The sequence below is a fragment of the Pithys albifrons genome, chromosome 2, assembly GCF_047495875.1.
Source record: "Pithys albifrons albifrons isolate INPA30051 chromosome 2, PitAlb_v1, whole genome shotgun sequence".
In the NCBI taxonomy this organism is placed as follows: Eukaryota; Metazoa; Chordata; class Aves; order Passeriformes; family Thamnophilidae; genus Pithys; species Pithys albifrons.
The window spans coordinates 7,543,484-7,561,896 of NC_092459.1; the positions used below are offsets into that span (position 1 = coordinate 7,543,484).

At 37.8% G+C, this 18,413-nt stretch overlaps 1 protein-coding gene across 8 annotated transcripts in view; it reads left to right on the forward strand.

Annotated features, from left to right (window-relative positions):
- The window catches only part of PUM2 (pumilio RNA binding family member 2), a 72,392-nt gene that overhangs the window by 16,587 nt on the left and 37,392 nt on the right, over positions 1-18,413 (forward strand). For all 8 annotated transcript variants that reach the window (XM_071548292.1, XM_071548291.1, XM_071548287.1 and 5 more), the window contains 5 exons: positions 7,546-7,614; positions 13,863-13,968; positions 14,268-14,455; positions 15,083-15,255; positions 18,107-18,377. In XM_071548292.1, the coding sequence (XP_071404393.1) occupies positions 7,564-7,614; positions 13,863-13,968; positions 14,268-14,455; positions 15,083-15,255; positions 18,107-18,377 (789 nt within the window). In that variant the 5' untranslated portion in view covers positions 7,546-7,563. The remainder of the gene's footprint in view (positions 1-7,545; positions 7,615-13,862; positions 13,969-14,267; positions 14,456-15,082; positions 15,256-18,106; positions 18,378-18,413) is intronic.

Below are 18,413 nucleotides of genomic sequence, written 5' to 3' on the forward strand. Positions count from 1 at the left end.
AAATTATGAAGTAGTGAAAGGTGATGTCTCAAAACAGCAACACATCACATTAATGTCACACTTCTGTACAGAAGTAGCTGTGCAGTTTTACTCACTGACTCGTGTAGAACGAAACAATAATGGTTAGAAATTTGCCTCATTAATTTCTCTAAACTTCTGTTACGTCTCCTCTGTTACCAGAAGGTTGATGCTGCCTGACCAGCTTAACAAGAAATGTGTAGATTTTTAAAATTAGAAAAAAATAAAGTTTAGTCACGTGCATGTAAGTAATCAGCACCAATTAAATTAGGCATGTTTAGACAGGAGCTGCAAGTCAAATTTTATTTCTCAGCTTTGTTTTCAAACTCCTAAATATATTTAGTGTCTTCCTCTTTTGTTTCTTGTATATTTATGGAGGAACCTTGGAGAGAGTTGCAGAATGATGTGTGTGTATCTCAGCCTGCAAAAGGGGAAGGTGAAGTCTCACCAAACTAGATGGGATTCCACCTAAACTATTTCGCTTTGAAGATTAAACCTGTACCTTTCCTTGTACAAAAAATAGTTCTTCAGTAATTTACAAGCAGTAAAGGACCAGTGAGCCCCTTTTTTGTAGAATCACATTTTCTTGTAGATCATTTAAATAATAAACTAAAAAATGTGGACAATATTATTTTAACTGGTCATTGTAATTAAATTTTAAAAATAATTTCTTGTTTTCAGAAGCTCTTATTGGATAAATGTTTATGGGATTTTTCTTCCATTCTGTAAAATTATATAAACATTTTATTACCTGCCTCTGTTCTATATTTTTATTCTACAAACTTCTGCAACATTTGTCACTCTCCTTCCTGTTCTGTACATTTTTTAGAAACTATTTTGAGTGAATAATTTCTTACACAATTGAAAGACTTTGAGAAACTTGCTAAGTTATTTAATATAAACTATATGCCCTACTTACGTTGGATTATATCACTTCAGCTCTTCAAATGGAGCAAACAGTGTAACTGTTATAAATAGTTATGAAATCTGGTTTCAGTACAGACACATTATTAATTTATGTGAGCCTGGTAGATCTGCCAGTATTTGGCTGCAGGGATTAAAATTTGAGCTCGGGGGCATCTGACAGTAGTTTAGAAAAACTTGTCCAAACAGTTCTGCCAGTCTTAGAACAAAGATTGAAGTTCTTGGGTGGGAAGAGAGGCGTGAAAGTCTCTGCAATGAAGGGGTGAGTTTCTCACATGATGGGAGAGTTTATGTTTAGGGGGACCAAGTCCCACTGCCTGTGCTTGGAGTCCATGGCTGGGAGCAGAACCCGAGTTTCTGAATCTTTTTACTCCATTTCATGTAGCTCTGAAGCAGGTGGCAAGATGTCCATTTTCCTCTGCTTTTCTTGGTGGGAGGTGATACCCTGTCATTGCTCTGTGTCATCTGCTGGCAGAGGACCATGGAGGTAAATCAGTCATTTCCAGACTTGACGGTGCCTTGTGAGAGGCTGCCCAGCATGCTTTGAGAGACAGAGATACAGATGCATATGCTGTTATATAAACCTAGAAAATGCCTTCCTGCTCTGTGCATGCTTCCAGATTACTGATACCCTATTGAAAAACAAGCAGGCAAAGCATTTGGTCAGCTCTTTGGATCACCTTGCCCTTCTGTGACTTGGCTTTTTCAGCAGGTTAGACAGTGCTTTTGCTGAGTGTATTCCCCTGCCCTGTGAACACACTGCAGAAACTGCCTCAAAATCTGCTCATTTCATTTTGGTCACTGTCAATGATTCTCAGCACTGGCAGAATTGCTTCTCAAACTACAATACAAAGTTCACAAGGAAATAAAGCACAAGTACATTAAGATCCAGAGTGATTGCTGAGCTGGGCCAACTAAATTGAAAAATTTGGTGTTGTTGGAGCATTTGGATGTATTAAGGGCCTTAGAGTGTAAAAGTACAGCTCAATCTGAGAATATGAGTCAATAAGCCAAAAATGCAGCACTTGAAGAATTGTTCACTTGCCTGCAAAAGTTTGAGTTGGTTTTAGAACACTGTTTCACTGCAGTGAAAATTGTTAAGTGCTTTCTGGAGGAAGATGTTATACTTTTGAGATTACAACCATGGGAATATTTTCTTAGAACCTAAAATTGGTTGCCTGAATTGGGCAGAAATGCCCGACACCTTTATCTGTAGTGCTTAAGGAGCTTGGACATTTTGGAGTGTTTAGTGAAGTTTGCATTTGCTTTACTTGTCCAGGTGGCCCTCAGAAAATGGTGCCTCTTACCAAAACATGACATACCTGTAACTTTGAATTACTTGGGAGCAGCAAGTGAACCTTTGGTTCCTTGGTGCTTGAGAGAGGTGTGAGAAAAATGCATCTACCCAAAAGCAGCCTTAATCAAACAAATACCTTGTTTTCTTTTAATGTTACAGAAAATATTTGGTGTTCTGTTACCAGCCTGTGTACAAAGCAGTTCGATGTGTGTCTGGTAGTTGAGTAGTTCAGTTACTCAACAGCTTTTGTTATCTGGGCTGGCCCTAAACCAAAATAAGGACTTTTTAGTTTGGCAAAAGTATTCTAGAGTAGAAACCTGTACAGAGCCTTGAACTGCAGTATGTCAGAGCAGAGGTTTGGGGATTTGCAGTTCAGGCTTGTAGTTTTCATTTCTTGTCCTTTGTTATGAATCTCTACTAGATTTGTGTCTGATGTTTTAGCTGTTGTTAAAAATATTATTTTTATTGTATGGTTTCAAGTTGGCCGCCTGTCTGAAGGGGTTTAGGTGGGTTGTTTTTTTAGTTTTTTTACATGTCAAGTGTCCAACATGACTTTACAGTACTCTGTTTAACTTAAGGGAGGGCTGGCAGAATTGCTAAATATTGTGTTTTCAAATACAGCTGTTCTTGTGTTTTCAAGTCAGTTTAACTTGCTCATAGGCATATCTCTTATGTAAGATAAATGCTACAGAAGAGCCACTCCTGTAGAAAACCACTGGAAGGGTATTTTGCATTTAAGTAATTCAGTAGAATAAAGAAAGGAGCTGAAGCATTTGCAATGTGGGACATGGCATCCCTTTCTTTCCAGTCCCAGTGCTGTGATTACCAGGTGTTTTGTGTTGCATTTTTGGCCTTGGACTCAGCTTCAACTGCAAAATGTGTCATCCTTTTCTTTGTCTCAGTGGTTAAGCTGTTCACCTGGGAGGAGAGGGATGGGATTTGGATTTTGTTAATGCAGAGAAAGTGATTTTCCTGCTCTCTGGTCAGCTGGTTTAACCACTTTTGATACATAAAATGAAGTCTTATCTTTCTCTTTGATATTGTATTTTTGTTATTACTTTTTTTCGAAGAAGGGGCCACAAGAAAATGGTTACAAGCTCATTTCTGGGAGGATTCAGGGTTAATGGAGAGAGCTCTTATTTCACCAGCAACAAGGCTGGTGAAGGGACTGGAGCACAAGCCCTATGGGGAGAGGCTGAGGGAGCTGGGCTTGTTTAGCCTGGAGAAGAGGAGGCTCAGAGGTGACCTCAGCACTGTCTAGAACTACCTGAAGGGAAGTTCTGGCCAGGTGGGGGTTGGTCTCTTCTCCCAGGCACTCAGCAATAAGACAAGGGGGCACGATGGGCTTAAGCTCTGCCAGGGGAAATTTAAGTTGGATATCAGAAAAAAATTCTTTCCAGAGAGAGTAATCAGGCATTGGAATGGGCTGCCCAGAGAGGTGGTGGATTCCCCATCCCTGGAGGTTTTTAAACTGAGATTGGCCGTGACACTGAGTGCCATGATCTGGTAAAGGGACTGGAGTTGGACCAAGGGTTGGACTTGGTAATCTCGGAGGTCTTTTCCAACCCAATCCATTCTATGATTCTGTGATTCTAGATCGGGATGCCTGAATTCCAGAAATGGATATTACTGTGAGCAGTGTTTCTTGTGGTAATCCTGGATGACTGTCCAGTCAAGGCTCTGCCTCCTGGATTCTGTCCTGAGTTATGTGAGGACACAGTTTCATGTTCCTGGTTTATCTCGAAACCATCACTGAGCTGGTGCTCCTGCCCCACCCTGCTACACTCTGGTGCTTTCCCCACCTGAAATGTGGTGGTCTCATTGCTGTGGTGTTTTAGCCAGTTCACCTGGGTGATCTGGTGAAATTCTCATCCATGGAAAAAAACCTCTGAAAAGGTTCCGAAGGTCCTGTTACTTGTTGGTTACCAAGGTTGTTCAAGGGGAGTGACAGAAGCAGTTGGGGAAGGGGTGGCAGGACTGTCCTCGACAGCCTCAACAGAGTAAAGGAAGGGTTTTGCATGGGCCTCCAGATTTATAACAAATTATTTTTAAATTTCAAGAAGAGAGAGGAAATCTAAACTTTAGGAAGAGAGTTTACTAGAACATCATTTTGGTTTTATTTTGTGTTACAATCTTGTTCATAATGGTGTGATGAAAAATGGACTAATACATGCTGGTGTGTTTTATTTAGATTCTGGGGAAAAAGAGCAGAATTTTCTTTGGTGTGTCAAAGGAGAAAAGTTCATGGATATACTTAAGCCATTCTACCTATTTCACAGCAGTGTGTGAGGAACTGTTATGCCTAAAGACAGCTTTGTTGTGTAGTGACATTTGTATATAATTTGGGGGCCCTGTGGAATGACCTGTTGTGTATCAGAAGTTTGAAACCATTGTCAGAGTCTCTGAATTGGAAAGGGTAATTAGTTTTTAACTCCTGAAAATTAATATTAGATCTAGCAACTGATCTCAAAGGCAGGCAGGTGGTACATGGAGAAAGAGGAGTCTCGGAGTGATTGTAGGAGAGAACAAGAAAAAATATCTAATCAAACAAAACCAGACAAAAACTTGTAAATGGTGAACAGTGTCCTCCATAGGCCTCTTTGTGAGTTATGAATTATTCTGGTTGACAGGGTATGAATACAAGTAGGGAGAAAGGGTCTGGTTTTGTTTTAATGTTCTGAATTTGAGGGTTTTTTAATATATATAGATATATAGATATAGATATACATATAGATATATACATATCTATATACATACATGTATATAGATATATACATAGATGTATGTATATATAGATATATATACATATAGATATAGATATATATATATATCAGAATGTTTACTCATGGAACATATTAATTGAGTGAATGTTGGCATTAAATTAGAAAAGTAAAACTCCTTGTTAATACAGGTAATCCCAACAGAAGTTTGTCTTTCAGGAAGAGGGGCATATCTTTATATGTAGGAAATCCAGAGTGTTGGGCATTCTGGATATTTTCTTCTGTAGTTGTAGCAGTTGGGCTGGGTTAGCACTGAAGGAAGATCTGAAGATACTGGTGCTGCCTGTATTTTCCCAGTCTGTAAATGATCTGTGAAACATCTATTTATGATACAGGACAGGATTTTGTGGCTGTTGTTTTTGATGGAAACAAGCAGAGCCTCTTTGCTATAGTAAAGGACTATCATTTCTCTTGCTGCTGCCAGCAATAGATAACACTAACTGAAAATTCATGTTGGTGAGAAAGGGGCCAGTGAACAAACTGTACTTTTAAAATGTATTTACAGTTTCAGAAAACTTCAGTTTCTTATAATGGTCTCTGAACTGCTCAGGTTAAAATAAAAAGGAGTTACCTTTGCTCTTACCCTGATTCTTGGGTTGTCTTTTCTCAGAGGCTTGGAAGGGTGTGGCCACGTTTTTGAACTTTGCTGAATTATGGAAAGGAAGCATTAAGTCTTGCAACACCAAATACCTCAAACAGATAAAACTACCACCACCACTAGATAAAAGCAAGAAAATCCCACAAACAAACAAACAACAAAAACAACCCACCCCAAACCCCCAGCAACAACAGGAAAAATTACACATCTTTCAAGCTTAGTTGTTTTTTTATGTAACAGTGATTTGGGTTGTATTTGTGGCCAATATAGTTTGGGAAGCTTTACCTGCATCTTTTGTTTAGAGATAGTTAAACCAAAACTACATTTTGAGACACAAGTACCTAATTTACTCTTTGTAATTGAAAGCAAAGTGCATGACCTCAGCATGACAGTGGACGAGGTAAAATAATGGTCTCTCTCAACTATCTGTAGAAGAAATTATATTTTCAGAAACTGTGATAACTGAAATTAAGAAGTCTTCAAGATTTGAATTTCTGTTTTGTTTTTAAGCTATGGCTCTTACACAGTTTAGTTGCCTCTGTGCATGCACAAATATTTGATTATCCCTTGGAGCTAAAAAAGTTTCACATAAAATATGAGTATTTTTAATTAATTTGAAGAAAAATGTCCTTAGCTTTTTCTAAGGTTATGTGAAAATCTGCTTTCAGTTTTTAATAGAATAAAATCAACCTAATTGACTTCTATGTTGGCATCACTGGAAGAAAGTTCAATGTGCCAGTTCACCCGCTCTGTAACTCTGAATTTGCTCTTCAGCATCTCACTGAAATTGCTGGGAAGTGGTTTCAGAGTTCATTTTAACTACAATATTGTTCTTGAGCTGTGAAATTGCTTTGTCAAATGCACAGAGACACTTAATCTGAGAAATTAATGGCTTAGAATGATTGTGAGGCAATAACAATATTTTAAGAGTAGAATTTTGAGAATAGAGCATTTATTGAGAGAGAAGGGACAGTTTTTCAGTGCTAAGAAACAGTTGTTTGCACCAGATTATTGAAAGCACAAGATTGTTTCTTTTCCTGGTATTTGAGTGTCTGTTAAGTGTTCTTAATGTATTATCAGGTCTGTGGAGTAATTTCATTTTGGTTTATTGGTTGGTGTGAACATGTGGGTGCCTGAGGGAGGACTGGTGTTGGGAGGGAAACTTTAATCTTCCTTTGCACCTGAAGAGCTTTACCTGCTTCATCACACTGTTGGGAGAAAAGGAAGGGGGAAGAAATAACTGAAGTTCCTCTTTTGTTTTTCAAAGCTTATGATGGCTTTGAGAATTCCTTGTGGAAACCTTTTTCTCAGGAAAGAGCACCCAGTGGGTTGTGTCTGTGTGCCATGGGAAAGGAGGGGATTTGTTTCAGCAGCAACTCTTACTTTAGTAATACACATTTCATGTTTGCAACAAACAGAAAAAAAAGACACACAGAGAGAAGGAAAAGTGCTGTTTCCTGGAAGAAAGCACAAAAAGTTGTGTTATTGCAGTCAGTTACTAGATTTTAAAAGCAATGCAGTGCTGGCAGGTTTTGTGACCTGTTGTGGGAGCTTTTCTGTTTTTGCTGTCAAGTGTCCTCAGTAACACAACCTGCAGCACCTCGTCTCCTTTCCAAAGGACATTCATTGTATGCCCAAATCTTTAATTTCACTTCTTTTGCATTTTGTTGCTCAGTTTCCATAGTGAGCAACATCCATCTGGATATGTAGAGATAAACATGTTTAAGTCCCTTGGAATTTCTTGCATGTTACTATCTTAGCATGGTTCATTAACTTGGTCACTAACTGTATCTGCTCAGGTTCAGCCTAAACTGAGTAGCACATTTTGTGTGTGCTTTCAATTGTCAGAAAGCATGTGGAGTATTACAAACTCCACTTTTGAAAAGATATTTGACTAATGGATTTTTTGTTTTGTTTTCCCCCTGCAGGCTCGATCTGTGGATGAGATGAATCATGAGTTTCAAGCTCTTGCCCTAGAATCTCGGGGAATGGGAGAGGTAATTATGGAGGGCTGGAAATCCAACTGGTGGTTTGGAAATGTTGATACAATTTAAGAAGTCTGAATAGTGCAACATGAAGCAAAGAGCTTCTCTAGAGAAACTTGGTTTTTTCAGGCAACTGGAGATTTCTGTTCTAAGGTGAAGAAAAGCTGGTTACTTTGTCAGAACACTGGGATGGTTGTTGGCTGGATCTGCTGTGTCTGTGCCAGTCTTGGCAGATGACTGACACTCTTGGGGAACTGACAGGGTGATTTTTCCAAGTGTATGCAGTTCTATGAAATGAGGTATATTTTCTGTGTCACTGTGTGTAAGTCAGTGAAACAATTCCATGCTATGCCTGAAAAGCCAAGGAGACTAGGAGCTGGGAAAAAAGGTTTGGCTCCAGAAAAAGTGAGCTGGCATACCCAGCAGAAATCTGTGGTAATTTACTATTTTTTTTACTGGTAATTACTCTTTAAAAGAAGATTTTAACCAGGGTGAAGAATGCTATTATGTAATTTAGCTACAGAGAAGGACTTTTTGTCTTACTGGTTTGATTTGTTTGAGGTTTTTTAAGTCAGTGTACTTTGTGAGGAGGAACTTAAGATCAAGGAAGATGACTTGGCTTCTTCAAAAGCACTTCCCTGAGCTGTTTAGAAAGTAATTGACATGCATTGGGGTTATTTGCCTGACAGGACATGGTAAAGAAATAAATTCATGATGAACAAGATTTCAAACACTAATCTGTTTGTCTTGCTGGGTATTTCCCTAATTCAGTTAACACTTGAACCAGTGACAATATTTCAGCTTAATTTTCTTAAAATGATGGTAAGAGTGTGATCTTTATGGAAACTATAACCCGGTGATGAAAATGAATGCCATGTTCTAGTTGCTAAATGTTTTTGAGCTGACACACTCCCATTCTTACTTCATTTTTTTTACTTTAATGAAACATCTAAGCAATCATTTGGCTTCTCAGCAATTTTTGCATCATCCAGGGCTGACTTTCTTTGAACCATTCCCATTTGAAAAACCAATAATAGATGAAGCTCTGTTCTTTAGAAATCTCAGTAGCCACACTCTGAGCCACAATCTTTCCCCTCCCAGCTCTTACAACTCCATTTGAAAGGTAAAGGTAGTAGTGCCAGCAGTGTGATAGTGTGGATGGGTGACATTCATAGTGGTGTTTGTTCTTGTGACACCCACAAAGTACTCAAAAGATTGAAAGCAGTGCAAGTGAGGAATGGCACAAATGCCTGGAAATTAAATTAAAGTATATATGACCATCCATAGTGTTCTTCATTTCAGGTTATCTCAAATGGAGGGGTGTATTTCTGCATGATGGTGATTTGGTTTGTTTGTTTTCATGGTATTCTGTGGGTCTGTAAAGGTGTTTAAAAAACACACAGAAATCCAGATTTTTGGTACAGTCCTGCAGCATCAGAAATTGATGCTATATTGTGACCCTGCACCTACGAGGTTATTTTGTCTTCATTTCAACAGTGTCTTCCATACCCTGAGGCAATACAGGTTCCTGTAGCTAGGTTGACTTAGTAATTTTGTTTGCACAACAATAATGTAGTCTGGGATAAATTCCATGGCTATTTTAAACTTCTTTATTATAACCTTTTAAAATATTAAAGGAAATGTCCTTGTAATTGGTAGTTGTACGTTCTTCTGTGCTGCCCTCCAGTCTGCTTTGAAAGGTGTGAAAGGGAGGCCATGCCAAGTGAGCTGCTTCTGGATACTGAGTAATTATCTTCCCCATTTTCTCTGTCTGCATAGATGTTTCTCTGAACTGAAATTCATTTCTTGTTCATAATTCTGATCCTTCTTGATACATTTCCCCCCAACTGGGTATCAATACTTTGCATTAGGAGCCTGTTAAGTCTTATTTTCCATATCATTACTAAGATCAGGACTGTCTGTGAATCCTCTTCCATGTGCTAATGTAAAGGAATAGAGTATGAAATCTGTTTTCATTGTACCACAGCACATTTTTGGAAATGTTGCATACTGGAAATCCTTATGTTATTGATCTGAGCTGCAGTCAGTGGAGTTTGGTATCAATCAGTGTCAGGAATAGGACAATGGAACATGAGCCAGACCTGCAGCTTCCTTGGTCTGTTTCTGTCCATAAATTCTTTGTTAATTTAGTCTGTACAGAAACAGACTCAAAGTTTTATTAGCAAGGGATCTGCTGTGTTGCAGATGGTCTCCTAAAGTTTTAGCAGTTAGATTGGTTATACACAGATGATGCTTCTGGCTCCAGCTCCCAGAATCTATCTGTGACCCGTAAGGTCATGTTAATATTCTGGAGAAATAGGGACACATGGTGCTGTTTCTCTGAGCATCTGTTTGCTGTTTCAGGGCCAGCACAGTGGGCTTCAGGACCTTTAGTGTGACCCAACACAGGCACATACAGAACTTAGTGCCAAACAGAATATGAAACTAAATATTCTTTTGATAATGTCTATTCTTACATTAACTTAGAGGGTTGAAGCACAAACTTTTCATTGCAGGAACAAAATATTCGTTTCTAGTGTCAAAACTTCATTCAGAGAACTTCAGTTAAGGTGTTCATTCAGCTCTGTAGGATCAACTTCTGATCCTAAAAATAAATTAAAAAAAAATTCTTGGATGCAAGAGCCTGTATTCAAGACTGTGCTGTTACTTATGAGAGAGCTGGTTAAGAGGCAGCTTTGGCACAACTGGTTATTTTTGGTGTGTGTTAAAGGGCTTTGTTCATCTGGCAGACACCTAACTGGGGTCAGTGCTGATACTGAAAAAGACATTTTTTAGTGTGCTATTGGGAGAGCTTAGTAAAAAATGTAAAAACCTTTTCCATTTTTTTTTATTAGATTTGGATGTATCTTTGTAAAGCTTGTTCTTTCTTGGATTAAATGCAGGAAATGTTGAGCAAAATATGTTATCAAAGGGTAAAGCACAATGATATTAACTACTTATATTTGTGATGACTTCTTGATTAGGTCCTTTTCAGTAGAACTAATCAAGTGCACATTTTTTCCTGTCTGTCAAAGAGGAACACAGTTGTTAGATTTTTCTGAAACTACTTTTTTATGTTCCACAATGAAATAGTTGACAACTGATAGAGCTGCTTGTATGACAATGCAATATCTAAAACATCTATTTAAAAAGTGGGTAGTGATGTCATTATCTGTTATCTCTCAAAAGTAACAAATCTAAATCAATGGCCCTCAGGGACCTGCAATATCATAAGCTTTGAACGATTGCATTTATTTCCATGTTTGAGGGATGTCTTTGTTGTGTAGAAATTTTAATTAAAACAATTTCTCTAAATCTATTTAGTCCTCAGCAGATGAAATTTAGCCTCTTAAAGTATGGATGATGCATTATGTTTTGTGTTAAACTTCCTTTATGTACCAGGGTGCATGAAAACTGCACGCAGTTGACTTTATCTGTTTGGAATTTGAAAGTAGTTAAAAAAAAAAGCAGAACACAAGAAGAACAAAACAAAACAAACCTGAGAAAACCCTCGAAACAACAAAATCCCTGCAAAACAACCTGTACTTTGCACTGAGATTTATTGCCACTTTCTGCTGGTGGACAGTTTTTCCTCTGATAGAAATCCTGTGAATGTGTTTTGAAATCAAAACCAGTATTACAGTGTGTTTTAATCTAAATTTGCATATTATTCTTAACACTGAGTTGCCTGAACACCTGTCTGAGTGGAATTTACTAATTCCAGGGTAGGCATACTTTTAGATAATTCTCATTTCATGGTGCCCAAGATATTACTAATCTGTTTTATTCCAGCAAGTTTCTGTTAGACTGTGACACCCTCACTTTTGTGTTTCATAGCTCTCATCTCAGCTGGACATACACCTGAAATTGCCTTGGAAAATAAAATGTGATTACCAAACCCAGGGTTTCATAGATACCATTAAATGCTTGCTTTCTGTTCTACCACTATCCTACAAAATGAAAATTGAGTAGTATTGCAAACTTGTTACAAATGCAAAGCTGGAAAGGGTGTGTAGATTGCATGGGCAGGTCTGGATTTTGTATCTCTTGCTTTTAGTTGAAATGCAGTTGTAAGATTCCATTAATCTGTTTCTCTGTCTTCTGATGGCTGACTTCATCCCTTAAATTTGGGGCAGACTTAATATCCTGGTGCTCCCAAAGTGTGATTGGTTGACACTGGTGATGATTCTACAATGCATTTGAAAGCAGTAGCTCTGTCAGGGGGCTCATGACTGTCCAGCACTCATGCAAGCATGGAACTCTCCTGTAGTTTTGCTGGGTTTTGGTTATCATCCTTCAGCCTGAATCCTTCTGTTAATGAACTTCTGTAAGGAAACCAGCGGTCTAAGTAGCTTAGCCAGTCAAAATCCTTTGTTTCTGGTAAGAGCTCTGGACAAGAAAACAGCAATCCTTAAGTTACTCCAGAGGAGCTTGTCACCTCTGGTGCAGTGCTGATACTGTGGCCTGCTAATAGCAGTCTCATCCTCCTCCTCTTTAAGCAGTTTTCACAAGTTCTTTCAGTGTTACACTAAGAAATAGCTAAAAAATACTCCTGTTAGTAGTTTCATCAAGGCTCATCCTCAGCACCTGTCAAGTTTAGAAGGGATTTTTAGTCACTTAAGTTATAGGAGAAACATTTCTAGCATGTACTCATTTATTGCAAACAGCTTCATCAGATTATGTTTGGGGTTTTTTCTAAGTTCACAAAATTTAAAATTCTAAATTCAGCACTACATTATACAGAATCTGATGGATTATACTGCTTTCTCAGGGCCCTTGTCTGTATTTTTCCCAGGTTGTTTTCTCTTCAGTTGATCGACCTTTTAAAGTACAAATGTAGTCTGAGAATACAGATTTTTAATTACATATTCAGGAGAAAGTGTGATATGTAGAGTTTGGCAGTTGTACTGTTACTGATGTGAAAAGTTAGAAGAACAAAGTAGTAAAATAGTTAAAAGGATGCTGACATTTGAGGCATTCTTGTTTGTTCAATGCTTCTGTCATGTCACACTGTCCTTCTGTCCTCAAGGACAGTACAAGAAGTGATACTGATCTAATGTGACACTTTGCTTTCGAAGTAAGAATGAAAAAAACCTGTACAGCTAAATGACATCACTGGTATGTGGAACTTCACATTTGAGTGTCATGGACAAGAGAGCCTGATGGTCTAAAGGAGCTGATTTGCTACCAAGTCAATTTCTGAAATTCAGGACGTGATGCTTCTCTAAGTGAAGAGAACTTCCTTCACAATGAACAGCTGCTACTTCTTGTCATTACAATTTTAGTTAACAGCCAAGCTTTTGAGCCTTTGGAAAGAAGGCACTGTTAGTTAAAGCTTCTGAGAGGATTGACTTGATTTAACACAGGGATTAATTTGATTAGCTTTTTTCCCAGCTGTTTCTATATTCTGTATTTTTCCCAAGTAACTTCAGAATCTGTCTTGTTGGAGTTATTTTGGCAATTCCTTTATATAGCATTAGCTTCAGTAATAGGAAGTGGCTTCCAGGTGTTATGATCATTCCTCAGCAATGTGTGCTGCATTATTGAATGCTGACTGTGGTATCCGCCCGCTCTGGCAGCCCAGAAGGCAAACCATGTCCTGGGCTACATCGGCAGCAGTCAAGGAAGGGGATTCTGCCCCTCTGCTCTGCCCTAGTGAGATCCCAGCTGTAGTCCTGCATCCAGCTCTGGGGTCCTCAGCGCAGGAAAGATGTGGACATGTTAGAGCAGGTCTGGAGGAGGCCCCAGAGATGCTGGGAGGGATAGAGCACCTCCTATGGAGACAGGATGAGACAGCTGAGGTGATTCAGTCTGGGGAAGAGAAGGCTCCCAAGAGACTTCATTGCAGCCTTACAGTACTGAAAGGAGATTTACAAAAAAGAGGGAAAGCAACTTTTACAAGGGCAAATAGTGATAGAATGATGGGGAGTAGTTTTAAACTAAAAGAGGAGAGATTTTGGTTAGATGTAAGAAGGAAATTGTTTACTGTGAGGGTGGTGAGACACGAACAGAGGTTGCCAAGAGAAGTTGTGGCTGCCCCATCCATGGAAGTGTTCAAGACCAGGTTGGATGAGGCCCTGAAGAATCTGATCTACTGAGTGGGAGTTGGAATTAGATGATCTTTAAGGTCACTTCCAAACCAAACTATTCTATGATTCTATGATGTAAAATCAATTACTTGCATATCCTCTTAAAAGTATTGCTAATTTTCCCCATTTATATAGGCATGTTTGAATAAAAACATTTTATCTTTTTAACAGCTTTTACCTGCCAAAAAGTTTTGGGAACCTGATGATTCAGCAAAAGATGGACAAAAAGGGATATTCCTTGGTGATGAGTGGAGAGAGACTGCATGGGGAACTCCTCGTAAGTGATTGTTGTATATGTATCAAAAATCAGTCATGATTATTGAATGTTATTTCAAAGCAAATTACTATAAAAAATATAATTGTGTATTAAATTTTATTTTCCTTTAATTGCAAAAAGGCATACTGCACTGGTGATTGTGTGTCAGTATCACTTTTTGAAACTGTAAATTGGAATATTTTGTTTAATGTAATTTGGGTCTTGTTTAGTATTGCTGTTGTAATTGAATGCAAAAACACTTCAAGCTGTATTTTTAAAAATACAATAGTTTTATTTATTTGTTTATTTGTTTTTAACAGACCATTCTATGTCCCAACCTATTATGGTACAGAGAAAGCCTGGACAGGGTTTTCATGGAAACAGTGAAGTAAATGCTGTATTGTCTCCACGATCAGAAAGTGGTGGCCTTGGAGTGAGCATGGTAGAATATGTGTTAAGTTCCTCTCCAGCTGATAAATTGGATTCCCGGTTTAGGAAAGGAGCTTTTGTAAGTAATGCCACATTTTAAGCTTGCCTAGTTACCTGCTGTGGTCTTTCTGGCTATATTTTCTACTCTCTTTGACCATTTTTCTTTTTTAACTCTTCTCTTTAGTAGCAAGTATGTAGTTGCTATCTGTCTGTCTTCCTTGGCTGGAGGGGGCAGAAGAGGGAAGTGATTTGGAAATCTTGTCTAATTAGCTCTCTTGACATGCTTTCCCAAAAACTTTATTTAAAGGGAAAAGATTGCAAATAGCTTAATTTAAAATGTGTGATGAGCTTTATTCTAGATCTTCCTATTCTATGTTTTCATGCGGGTTTGTTTTGTAACTGGATGTTTTAGTTGTATAAAATAAACTTTTATCTAATTCAAAGTGTTACTGCTTTACCAGCACCGCTATAGTTAAGGTTGGGTTAGCTCTTCCATTATAAATCTTGGCATTCCTTTTCACATTTTGGCAGTTATTAATTGCATGTGGTTGAAACTTGACGACCAAGTTAACTACCAAATGCAATTCTATTGACAACAAACTGTTTGTTTTGTTTACGTGCACTGTAGTGTAGAATTAGGTCACCTTGTGGTGCTCCTATTGTGTTCTGTTCAATATTCAGAATCAAACAGACTCTTTTTCCTCAGGGCACTAGAGATGCTGAAACAGATGGACCTGAGAAAGGAGATCAGAAAGGCAAGGCTTCTCCATTTGAGGAGGACAAAAACAGAGATCTTAAACAAGGAGATGATGAGGATGTTACTAAAATAAATGGCAGAGGTTTGCCAAATGGAATGGATGCCGATTGCAAAGATTTTAAGTAAGCTTTTAACTGTTTCTCAAGAAGACAAGCATGTCTCTTAAGGGCATTATTACAGTTCTGGTTTGTGTGTCAGCTTTAAGCATTACCCAGCTGCAGACTGATTCTTTCCACCTCAAGTCCTCCCTTTCCCACTGTGCCAGATGTTTCTGAGGATGTCATTAATGTGTGTGTCACTTCTCATGAGACAAATTCATCTTAACATAGGAGTTATTAAAACTAAACGGGTACCTTTTATTCAATGTGGTGAATTAAAGAGGGATGAAAACTTTAACCCTTTTAATGTCAAACTAAATCCCTTTCTCTATCTGCTTCTTTTTAATACTCTTAACTTTTGCATCTGAGTGGTGTTGTAGAGAGTAAGTCCTACAGAATTTTAACTTTCCTTCTGATTTTCTTAGTGGATGCCACAGCCTAACACAACTAATTGTTTCCCCACAAAATCTTTATAGAAACTGTATCTTTGGCTTTGGTGGAACAATGTATTTCCTTATTCACATAGTTAGATGTCACCTATTCACAGTATAGAATGGTGGTGTGGTTTGGTTGTTTTCATAGGGAAAAAGAGATTGAACCAAGCTCAAGCTTTTGAACAATGAACTCCTATATGACAGTACAGCCAGTCTGTTGTTTTTTCTTAATACTGAACTGCGTTTTAAATTGAGTATTTAAAGGACTGATCTTTCTTTTTTGAATGACTGTGATGCATTTGTAACTGTCATACAGAAGAATTAACAAGATAGAGAACCAGTGCTGCTCATAAATTTGCATTAATGTGGTGAACATGACCAAACAGTTGTGGTTTCATTAGTTCATTACTGAACAAGTTTATTAAAATGCATGTTTGAATCCCATACGTAAGTATTTCCTACCCTTTAAAAAAATGTATTTACCTGAGGCTAAGGAGGGATTCTTCAAGTCTGTTTATCAAGATGTATTATTGAAAATAATATAATACCAAGCATATTAGAGAGCTTACATTAGCTCCTTTCAGATGCATGCTGCAATATGCACAATAAACAGTTACCTTCAAAAACATATGTCAAAAAGGCAGAATAAACACTGTCCTACTTTTCTTTACCAGTATCTATTTCAATTTTGAAACAGTTGTTTGCAAAGTACCTTTGGTTTTATTTAAATTACTTAAAAATACACAAGTGCAAAAAAGCATCCAAAGCCAGTAAACCTCTCTCTCAAAAAAAAGGCCATTTAATTGAAATGGGCCATATAAAGTGGTAGCATAAAGTATAAAGCCCTCCAAACAGAGGTTTATAATTGAAGTATGACACAACTTTAACTATAGCAACAGAACAGCACCAATATACGGAGCAACCTATATTAGGTAAACATCAGTATTAACAAAGAAACTTTGTCCTGTCCTCCTCCTTGTATTTTTACTGTACTTACAGCGTTTTTAAACTAAAGTATGTACTGAAATAACTGCCTTTTTCCTTTTGTTCTTCACTTTGTTGATGCTGTATTTCATTTGGGAAGAACAGGAAATACTAAATGGCTTCAAGCTCAAGTTTTGTACATTGAGAAGACCTGGCAAGACATGGTTGCTAGCTAGGATACTTAAATGTTATAGATAGTTGTCAGGAGGTTGGTTGTTACATTAAAAAAACTGATGTACCTACTTTACCTTTGAAGTATTTGTCCAGAGTAGTAAATTATGCAGTATTATTGCAATAAAGTCACTGAAAGGCCAGTTTCTAGCTGTGAAAACTTTACTGTTGCTATCAGCAAATACATAAGTACTAGTAGTTTTCTTTGCATTAATCCTTTGCTTCAGTCAGTAACAGATACTTCAGCTTTGGAGCCTGGAAGGATAACAGGCAGTATTGAGGCTGTGTAATCATCAAGTTCTGCCAACACAGGAATGTTTTAAGGGATCATAGGTTCTCTCACACAACTCTTTCCTAGTAGTTAACTTAGATTTTTGCCAGTAAAAACTGATGGTCCAAACAATACAGGCCTGACACAGAAGGTGAGGTCCCCCTCCAAATTAAGGTACCCTAAATCTAACCAAATACATGGTTGGGAAGCTCTTTAGGACGTGACTCTGTTGACATCTCACTTCACGTGTTTGCCCAGGCATTTATAGGTGCACAGAAATTCCCGTGTAGTCAGTGGGGATGTGGTTAATACAGCCAGTGTAGATGAGAAAGCAATTCAGCTTTTATATATAATATTTTGTATAATATTCAGGATTATATTAAGAACACTTTTTCCCACCAATCATCAGTGTAGTTTCGTCTATGAAATGAGTTGTGTAGGTAATGAAATGTTTTAGTCAAATACTAAATGAGGCAGTTACTAGTTCATTTTACTTAAGTTAAAAATATAGTGCTTGCTCTTCAGATGCAAAAAATACTTGCTATGTTGTATGCTTGTCTTTTCCAGTTGAAATTTTACTTTGTCTTTCTCTCCTTTGGCATGAGATACACTGAGCCATTTCCTTTTTTTTTGTTTTAATGTCTTTTCAATACATTTTCTAATCATTCTTGTCACAAATACAATAAAGAGCCATTCCAAAATTTTAAAGATAACCACAGTTTACTCCATTTGACTCAAAACAGCCTGAAAATTTAGCTTACTTTTCTCATAGTGATTTGAAGATGTGTATAGTCTTAGACTTTTAAAAAACACATAAAATTATGGTTTTAAATTAAATTTGTACTTTATCTTGAGTCATCAATGCATGCTGGTTGAAATTGTTAAAAACAGTCTGTCACTTCCCTTTGTAACGTCTCTTGAGTTCAGACGTGCTTTTAAAATAGAAATGCTGTACTCTGTGCATGAACAGCATTACTTAAGACTGAAGGGTTTATCTTAAATTTCTTGTAAACAGTCGTACCCCTGGAAGTCGACAAGCCTCCCCAACAGAAGTAGCTGAACGCCTGGGCCCCAATCCCAGCACCACAGAAGGATTAGGTCCACTTCCCAATCCTGCTGCCCATAAGCCTCTGGTAGAAGAATTTTCAAATCCAGAAAATCAGAATCTAGATGCCATGGAACAAGTTGGTCTTGATTCTCTACAGTTTGACTATCCTGGCAATCAGGTACAAATGGACTCTTCAGGAGCTACTGTAGGACTTTTTGACTACAATTCTCAGCAGCAGGTCAGTAATGGACTTGAAAATCTGGTAAATTGGTCC